Consider the following 9874-nt stretch of genomic DNA (forward strand, 5'->3'; position numbering starts at 1 on the left):
ATCACTTCACCATAGATTGCACTTCACGTGAATCGCGTCCTTAAAGGGACACGCTGCCATACTGTTGGCCATCATCCCAGCCGGAAATGATGTACGTTATATTGATGAAACCCGAAACATGTAATCGTGCCATCCTCGTCGCAATAGATGCTTAGGACGTGACAGCTGTTGTTAGTGACAGATTTTTTTAGAAGAATATTCTCTGACCGAAAATGAATCCTTCCAGAAGAAGCGAAAGTGATTGGCAGGGACTGGTGAATGAGGTAGGAAACGCAGACATATTGATGCCTCACGCTCCTCTGCACTCTATGAATCATACTATCATCAGCATTGCACTGTATAGAGGATGCTTAAATTAACCATATAATATGGTTTTCAATGGATTTACCTACTTGACGTGTGTAAAATTAAATGGCATGATTTTCTAAATACGATTTGCTGATGTACAGAGACATAAAAGCCCCATATGTACCCGTGTTTTCATATTTTCGTGTGAACGCTTTTATCGAATAGTAGGTAGTATGTTTCTCATTGCATCTTTAAATGTCTTGCATAATAATAAATCAAATACGTAAGGTCTGACACGACATGATCAGCGGAGGGATTAACTTAAATCTTTATCCTCTTTCCTCTTCTCGACAAGATCCGTGAACGGCGCTGAATTCAGGGTAGACCTGGCATGCAAATTAAGCAAATCTTGAAATTAATGATTTTAAACTGCAATGTTGCACTATTACAGAATGATTTACAATCTCCTTAGGCTACACAAATCATCATACACGCACAAAATGTAGGAGATGTTGCTTTCTAATCAGTGAACGTAAATATGGAAGTATGATAGTGCATAGCCTAATTTCAAAGGATTGGTTGACCACTTCGTAGGTTGTTTTAATTTAAAGGTAGGACTTAATTAGTCCTTTAAAACAGTGGGTCAGGGCCATTAATGGCCTTCAACAAAACTTCCAAGGGGGCCCCATGACTTAATTACATTAATTATGATAATTAATTTAAAATAATGGCCTTCAACCATTAATTCAACCAGTAACTGTTTGATACTTTAAAAAGTAACATTAAAGCATCTAACTACATTAAATGTTACTAAAGAACATGCAGTTCCCGAAACATCTGGAATCAAAGCTCAAGTCAGTTTGTTGAAAAACACTATAAACAGTGCAAAACCCCACTTTGATTATTGTCTTTTCTGGCAATGGTGACTAATGCATTGAATTGGAGCATTAAATACCCCATTGTTTTCTTTCTGTGCCTAGTTCCTGGTATGCAAGAGAAAACTGGAGAGTAAGAAGGAGGCACTGCTGATCTTATCAAAAGAACTGGACACCTGCCAGCAGGAAAGGGATCAGTTCAAACTGATGGCAAACCAGCTCCGTGAGCGCCACCAAGGGCTGAAGAAAAAGTACAGAGAGCTCATAGTATGTATTTTATTCTATTCTATTCTATTCTATTCTAAATTGATTAAACAATCATGTAGAAGTATGAAGTACATTAATTATTTTGCAATTTATATATATATTGTCATTATAATGAAGTGTATTTCTGTCATGACAACTCTGAGTGTTTGGAGGGTTTCTGAAAGTATGCTGCACTGCTATAGCAAATGTTGACCAAGCATTTAAAGGTTAAGCAGCAAGCTTATTGGCTACTGATACGTCTGGAACCAATCAGCTGTGCCTTTTAGAGAATATGTTTCCATCACCCTGTTTTTATAAATCGCATTATAAACGAGTGATGGAAAAGCCAAATTTCGAGGGGAGAAAAATCCCTTCATTCGCAAAAAAAAAGTATTTACGCTCGCTTGAGGTGGTTTTTGACTTGTGCGAAAGAGTTAATACGAATAATTGGAAATGGAAACTCATTTGCTTAATAAATTCTGACATAGTGAACATTAAACCCACACGACTAATTGGGTGTTTCCGCTGATGGTATTTTATTTACTGTTGGTTACTAGGTTACCAATACCACCATCCTCTGCTTGAACAACTTGATTGAAGCGCATTTTATTAAAACATTTTGCGAACTTTGATTAAATCTGCTTCACGCTTGGATGGAAACCCAGCTACTGACCTGATTGCAAGCAGATTATCAGCATGCCCCATCTAGAGTTCATGACAGAACTTTGTATTTATATGAACTTTTTTTTTCTTTTCATTAATAGGATGGTGACCCCTCTCTGCCTCCTGAAAAAAGAAAGCAAGTATGTTTGTTATTATCATCTATTTAAACATGTCTAAATATATATCCTCTGTTAGATGCTTTTATGCCAAATTTAATTAATTAATTCTGAATTGGAATTTAAGTGTCTTTACACAGACCTTTTTAATGCTGCTCAGAGGTGCATACATGCATTTATACTGGAATTCCAGCTGTATGCTTTGATGCTAGGGGCTGAGGTAGGTCAGAGCAGGCATCATTAAGCCTGGCTTTTATGCAGCATTGCATCTTTACACAGAATTTTGAGCAGGCACAGAGCAGCCTTAACTTATCTCTGTAAAGATGCCCTATTATGTATACAACTGAATATACAGTGCTATGCAAAAGTTTAGACACCCATGCTAAAGTTGACTAAAAAGAGGAATAAAAAATCATCTTTTGGAAATTGAACTTAATGCCTCAATTAAAAAAATGAGGAAAAATCCAACCTTTAAGGACACCAATTTTCTTTGTGAATGAATAATGCATCGTAAATAAATAAATGTTCTTCCTTAAAATACAGGGTGCATAAGTTTGGACACCCCTATGTTAAATTCCCATAGAGGCAGGCAGATTTGTATTTTTAAAGGCCAGTTACTTCATGGATCCAGGATATATGCATCCTGATAAAGTTCCCTTGGCCTTTGGAATTAAAATAGCCCCACATCATCACATAGCCTTCACCATACCTAGAGATTGGCATGGTTTTATTTCAGTTAATAGCTAGCCTAATAGCTGGTTTGATTTGCATTGAGAGATGATCTTATGGAAAGTACTCCATGCCAATCTCTAGGTATGGTGAAGGCTATGTGATGATGTGGGGCTATTTTAATTCCAAAGGCCAAGGGAACTTTATCAGGATGCATAGTATCCTGGATCCATGAAGTAACTGGCCTTTAAAAATAAAAATCTGCCTGCCTCTATGGGAATTTAACATAGGGGTGTACTAACTTATGCACCCTGTATTTTAAGGAAGAACATTTATTTATTTACGATACATTATTCATTCACAAAGAAAATTGGTGTCCTTAAAGGTTGGATTTTTCCTCATTTTTTTAATTAAGGCATTAAGTTCAATTTCCAAAAGATGATTTTTTATTCCTCTTTTTAGTCAACTTTAGCATGGGTGTCTAAACTTATGCATAGCACTGTATGTTAACAAAACATATACTTAGTGAAGTAGTCAACCCAGCAGTATTCATGACTTTCATCTGATGTTATTCAAATAAATGGAATTTTGTTTGTATTACGTGTTGAAAAGTCAAATGTGTTGTTCGACCTGTGTTTGCCACAGGTCAATCTGGCGCAGTTACTGAGAGACTCGAGAGAACAGAACAAACAGCTGGGTGACGAGGTGAAAGAACTGAACCAACGTTTAGCAGAAGTGCAGGGTGATAACAAGGTATGGGCTTTGCACACGCAGGTCAGGTCATTTCTTTGCATGACTAAATCATGTGCACATGTTTGCAAAGTCAAATGAGTAGTCGCATGCTTATGAGGCTTCAACATTTTGATCACAGTCCATATATTGTGGTATAGCATAGATATATGCAGTCTTTTCATCACACAGCTGCTGAGGATGACCATTGCAAAGCAGCGTCTAGGGGACGAAGAGGTGGGGACTCGTCACTTTCCAGCCCATGAGAGAGAAGATCTTGTTCAGCAGTTAGAGAAAGCTCGAGAACAGGTGCATTGCCTTTGGCATTCTACACGTTTTGGGGTCAAATCAAACTTAAAGTCCCCCTGTAGTCAATAACTTATCACTTAAAACTAATCTTTGATCACCAAAATGACATATTTAAATGTTTTTTCCTTGAAAAAAATTCTTCTTGCCTTAAAACCGCTTGAATGTAACTCAAAGGTACACCCTTGTCTCATTTAGTATATATGCGGTTCTATGGATATGCAAATTAGCCCCGCCTCCACTCACTCACAGAGATCCACTCGCTGACGATCACACGTTGTGATTGGTAACAAGGTGGTTTGTGATGTCGGAAACACCAGCGATTTCAAACCGCGATTTTGAGACTGTCTTTGGTTCACTGCAGTTTTAAAGAGAAAATACCCAGCAATGATGTTGACTTCTGAATTTGCACATGGTTTGTCTTGATGCATCTTAAAAAAAACACATATAAACAAGATAAAAAGCTGGATTTTCACCACAGGGGGACTTTAAGTTCTCAAGAATATCTTAATGTGCCATGTCTCAGTTTCTTTGTCATAGATTTGAGGTAAAAAACAACAAAGATACACTAATATAGTTCTGTGTCCTTACCCTATGATGTTGTAGAACGAAGCACTGGAACAAAGCTTAAAAGCAGCCACAGATGAACTTCACGATGTGAGAGCAGAGCGTAATGTCTACCAGGAGAAAGCTCACAGACTAAATCTGGAAATTAACCACATCTTGGGTAGCAATGAGAACCGCATCCTGGATATAGATGCTCTTTGTATGGAGAACAGGTCAGTGTTGACATGTTCAGGATATACATACATTTAGCATTAGTAGTAAGAGATAAACTCCCCACAAGAATTATCTTACACGTACAGAAATGTATTTTTTTATATCCAAAATAATCCATAAACCAGTGCAATTTAGTTTTCCATGACAGTCAGTATATTTAACAGAAGTATAGAAAACCTCAGTAACATAGTAAAGACTCAGTAAGAACTTAGTAATGCACAATTTGCAAACATGTAGGCTTGTTGCATGTGGCCGCCATGTTGGATTTCCAATCTAGCGAGTGTGTGCATATTTCACCTGATGCCGAGAGCTGGAGAAAAACAGAAAAGTATCTTTTATAGTTCTTTATAGAATCTGTTATATCACTTAAAATACTACTAAGTAATTTGAAACGCACGCATGTAAGAGAAAAATGACTTGGACTCATGCTGCATACACATATGCCTACTGTAAATATACAAATATGTAAATATAACTACATTTTAAAATAAAATATAGCAAAACAATTTGTGTAAAAACAAGATAAGACATACAGACCCATCAGTTTGCTATGCATCCACACTCAATAAATATTTTATTTCTTGCGTCACCCTGGTTCCCTTGACAAAAACTCAATAGGATTTTTCCATTGGCTTTTGGACTATTGCAGAAAATAAACTCCTTGTTCAACAAAAGTTTATGATTCATTCATGTTTTGTTCATCATGAGAATCTTCACAAATGAACACAACTTGAATTTTGAAGCCTGAATACAACTGGCAGAAGCAAAAAGCTAAACGTAGGCTATAAACAAACTACCCCACGGTCAATGAGCATCTGACAGTTCCTTCAGTTTTTATTTAAAAAATGTTTTCCCTTAAAGTTTGAGGTAGAATAGTATAAACATGAGACTGTGAAAGTGTCCCTGATGTTTAATGTCCCTGATTGACAGACTCTGTAGTCTCATTTAACCACTTGTAAGCAACTGCCTTTTTCAAGAAAAAAACCCCATTGACTTCAGGATCGGAAGTGCTAAAATGCAAACTTGTTTCCAGGTTTTGGCCTACAAAAATTTAGGTGTGTCCCAATTCTTGTAGTATGTATAGTGTGTACACACCTAAAATTTCCCAAAAAAGAGAAAAAGTGCACTCCAAATGCCTGGATAATGGACTTCTTTAACAAAAAAAAAAAGTACATAGTGCATAGTATAAGTGCATAGTGTATAAGTGCACTACATCATTTGGAACACCTACTTACTGGTACGTCATCCCTGCTGCACTCACGATCAGAATTGTGGTAAGACTGACCTCTAGTGGTCTGGTGGGGATGTTACAGGCAGTGATGTGACGTCCAGTTGGCTTTGCCATTGCTTAAATATTATCATTCATTATCAAAAGTGCTATTTTAGCTAATCATGTTGTGTGTAATTTGACTGTATATCATACTGAAGTCTTCAAAATATCTTCTTTTTTTAGATATCTGCATGAACGGCTTATGCAGCTTCAGGAGGAAGTCAGCCTCCTCAAAGCAAATGTCATGAAGTATAAGGTATTTATTACACATACAACCACATTTATATAAACACAAAAGATTCACTTACTTTAACTGTAATATGTGTAAACTCATTCTATATTCTGATGTTGAGCATATCATGCACTAATGTGTTTTATTACAGAGTGCTTTGGAAAGCAAGAAGAACTGTAAAGTCTACGGAAAGTCCAACAGCAGCTCTCTGACAGGTGTCCTCTCTGCTAAACAAGGTACCACACAGCACTTCTATAGAATCCAAACAGTAACAGTTGGGTTCTTCACAAGTAGTATTCTTTGATTTATTTACAATTCTTTGAAGGAATGTTATTTAGAAGCTAAGGTACAGCTCATGTGTTTCCAGTACAAGAGTTGTTGCTGTCTGAGGAGAATGGCTGCAGTCTCCCAGTCACTTCACAGTCCATTAGTGACCTGAAGTCCCTGGCCACTGCTCTGCTGGAGACCATCCATGAGAAGAACATGGTCATTCAGCATCAACGGCAAACCAACAAGTATGTTATGATGACGCCTAATTTTCTGTACGGAAAATCACAGAAGATCTAGTTTATTAGTATTGTGAGATATCAGTTAAGTCAAAGTTACTTTTAAGAATACTTATTTTATAGGAAACTGTTAAAAAGTGAAATTTAACTAATAGTTTGTGTATATTTTACCAGGATCCTGGGTAACCGGGTTGCAGAACTGGAAAGGAAATTGAAAACATTAGAGGTGTCTGGATTGTGGAGTCTGCCAGGTAAACATCACGTCTAATACCATGCAGTTTACTTTAATGATCGTTTAAGTTTAGTTTAGAACTTTACTTTAGTAACATAATATAGTTTATCTTGCTTATTTTTAATTTTTAAATAACTTTTAATTGCTCTCCCATTTCTGCTTTCCACTCTTTCTTCTCAACTCTCTGGAGGCATCACCTACAATGTGTCTCTTGGACTTGGGAGTACGTTTATTATTCGATATAATTTTTGCCTTTTATACCTTTCTGCAATTTTCTTCAAACTAATTCTATCTACCCTTTTTGTTAACCGGACAATATAGCTATCATTTATAATAGTTCATTAGCACATTTGTTGACGCCAACGTTGTTTACAGGAAGGAAAGCTGTTATTGTCCTGAGTGACTCTCAGCATGTCCAGTCCACCACAGAACAGTCTGTACATCTAACACCAGAGTCAATGGGTGAGTTGTTAGTTATTATTGCTAGCCTGTGCTAAATGATTTGTTTAATTTAGCGAAATAATTTAGTAGGCTAAATTAATAAGCTAAATGTTTAGTAATTTTTAATAGTTTTTTAATATTAGTGCTGTCAGTCGATTAAAAAAGATTAACGAATTAATCACACATTTTTCCTGTAATTAATCGAGATTAATCGTACCTAACATTTAAAGTTTTTCATATATTTTTTTATTGTAATAATTTCACATTTAATCTCAAAATTAACGTAGAAACAACATAAAGACAGTAGCCTATAATCGCGCTTGAATGGTTTAAAAGCATTTGCGTGAATAAAAGCGTTATCATATAATGTACCGCTTGCCAGAAAAACAGAATGATAGATGACAGAAAAACGGATGCTGCATTAATTGCATTCAATATTTTTTACGCATACGATTTTAAATATTAACGCGTTAAATGAGGAATATTGTGACATGCACGTACGACCACAATCGAGTTCAGAAAGAGTTTTTACTGATATAGAGAATAACTTCCTTTGTAGTGGACTTTGCAGACCTTTTTCATGCTTAAACAGCAACATAAAGTTAAGTGTAAAAAGCATAATAGGAAAATAACATTTTTAGAAAACTTCAGAATCACACAAATCAATGTTTTAAACTGTAAATTTTGGAATATATTCCACAAATTTCAAACCTCATGTGAGTTTGAGAATATTTCAGTTAACTTTCGAAAACATTTTCTGAAGGTAAATCACCTCTTTTCACTGGAAAAAAGGGAAAAATGACCTATTACCTGCATTTCTTAAGTCTAATAAAAAAATAACAACAACAAATTGATGAATTGATGAAGTTAAAACTTTGATGATCAATCTCTCTCCAGTAGGAGATGAAGAGATTGTTACTGGAGAAGAGGTCACAGAGGACACTGGACTGGCCGTGGCAGTCGAGTCGAGCCAAAAGGATGAATATTTTACCTGCCCATATTCAGTCTCACAAACTCCACAATTCAGTAATCCAGCAGAAAGTGTCCAGCCTGTAGGGAGCACACAGTGTAAAACCCTAGCTTATGACTCTGAGAAGCCTGTGTGTCCTGCTGAGAGGGAATCAGAAGAACATAATGAAGATCTTACAAGCCGGGGATGTCAGTCTACGAACACAGAAGTGTCTTTGAAAGGTTCAGAAGAAGAGGCTGTGAAGAATGATGATCCTGTTGTTCTTTCTGAGGAGGACTTTGATATTCAATGTGTATTAGAAGACAGTCTGCCTGTGGCATCAGAGACCTTTGGCAGTATGGACTGTATTTCTGGACCTGAGCCTTGTACACTGGAACAGCAAACAGAGCAATCGGTCGAAAAATCACATGCTTTCCTAGACACAAGTTCTCATGTTCAAACTTCTTCACACCAGGAATAAATGTTGTTCTTCGTGATATTAAGAACTATGAGAGAAGTGCATATAAACACCTCCATTCATTGAAGCCCCACTTAAAACAAGTGTACACAATGAAAAAGACTGGCAAAAGAGTACAAAGAACCCTTGAATGTCTAAATTAAACGTATTTATTATTCCAATTAAGTTCAAAGCAATATAACAAAGTTCACCATGAGGATGGCTGGTAACACCAGCAAGCTGAATATTAAAATCAACAATGTGATAAGCCCTTTCTGGAGGCTTTCAATCATCTGAGATCATCAAGAATTATTGTGAAATCATTTCAAAGACACTTCTTTTATTTGGACTATTTTAAACATCTTCATAAGTCATTTTAATCTTCTTGTAATTTGTCTTTATGAGTAAAACACATGTAATTCTTGATCCACATGCATAAGGTAAAGGCTATTTTTTCCTTAATACACTGGATGTCATTTCAACCATTATGATTGGTTTCTTACAGAGTCAGTATATTTATTTAATTTCATATTTGTCTTATTTATTATAATTGATCTTAATGATTGTAATAGTGTTTGATCTGATAAGGTTGGTGTAAAATCATTCTGTGTAGATCACCTAATATTATACTGTAATATAGTGTAAAAATAAAATGGGAACAATCATCAGCTTGAAAGCTTAAGTTATATTTATTTATGCACAAAAAAACCCTGCATTTCAACACACTAGCGATTGCTATATAATAGGCCTGTTACTAGGCTACATCAAGTTTTAGTTTAAGTGGTTTGTGTTGATTTGACCTGTTGGGTACACCAGAAAATATTTATAATGACGGAAGGATTATCTCGTTGTTTATTCGATGTCCTCGCGTCAGTGTTTTATCGAAATAAAATCTATGTAACATGCGTGCTTACAAACATCAATGACATTTTCAGGGCAACGCCATTATTTTGAAAATTGGTGCGAGCTGCCAGTTAATTAGTCACACATACTGACACGGGTCATTTGCAAATATAGGCTACTGGTCCCTCCATTGTATTAAGAGAGATATCTCTATCTGTGTAAACAGTGAGACAGTTTCGCCGCTTAGCCTATTTTTGCCATTCACAAAACAC

At 36.1% G+C, this 9874-nt stretch overlaps 1 protein-coding gene across 4 annotated transcripts; it reads left to right on the forward strand.

Moving 5' to 3' along the window:
- The first annotated feature begins 70 nt into the window (after positions 1-70).
- ccdc149b (coiled-coil domain containing 149b) lies at positions 71-9432 on the forward strand. 4 transcript variants are annotated; one of them, XM_084402098.1, is made up of 13 exons: positions 92-263; positions 1269-1430; positions 2174-2212; positions 3503-3610; positions 3779-3895; positions 4499-4671; positions 6126-6198; positions 6326-6410; positions 6542-6689; positions 6855-6931; positions 7103-7135; positions 7288-7374; positions 8251-9432. In XM_084402098.1, the coding sequence occupies exons 1-13, from the start codon at positions 213-215 to the stop codon at positions 8781-8783; spliced, it is 1686 nt and encodes a 561-aa protein (XP_084258224.1). In that variant the 5' UTR covers positions 92-212; the 3' UTR covers positions 8784-9432. The 4 variants fall into 4 exon arrangements, with proteins under 4 accessions (XP_084258226.1, XP_084258224.1, XP_084258225.1 ...); XM_084402099.1 differs by having other exon boundaries at positions 8254-9426; XM_084402100.1 differs by lacking the exon at positions 7103-7135 and having other exon boundaries at positions 71-263.
- Positions 9433-9874: the final 442 nt, after the last annotated feature.

The sequence above is a fragment of the Rutilus rutilus genome (genome assembly GCF_951802725.1).
Source record: "Rutilus rutilus genome assembly, chromosome: 2".
NCBI lineage: Eukaryota > Metazoa > Chordata > Actinopteri > Cypriniformes > Leuciscidae > Rutilus > Rutilus rutilus.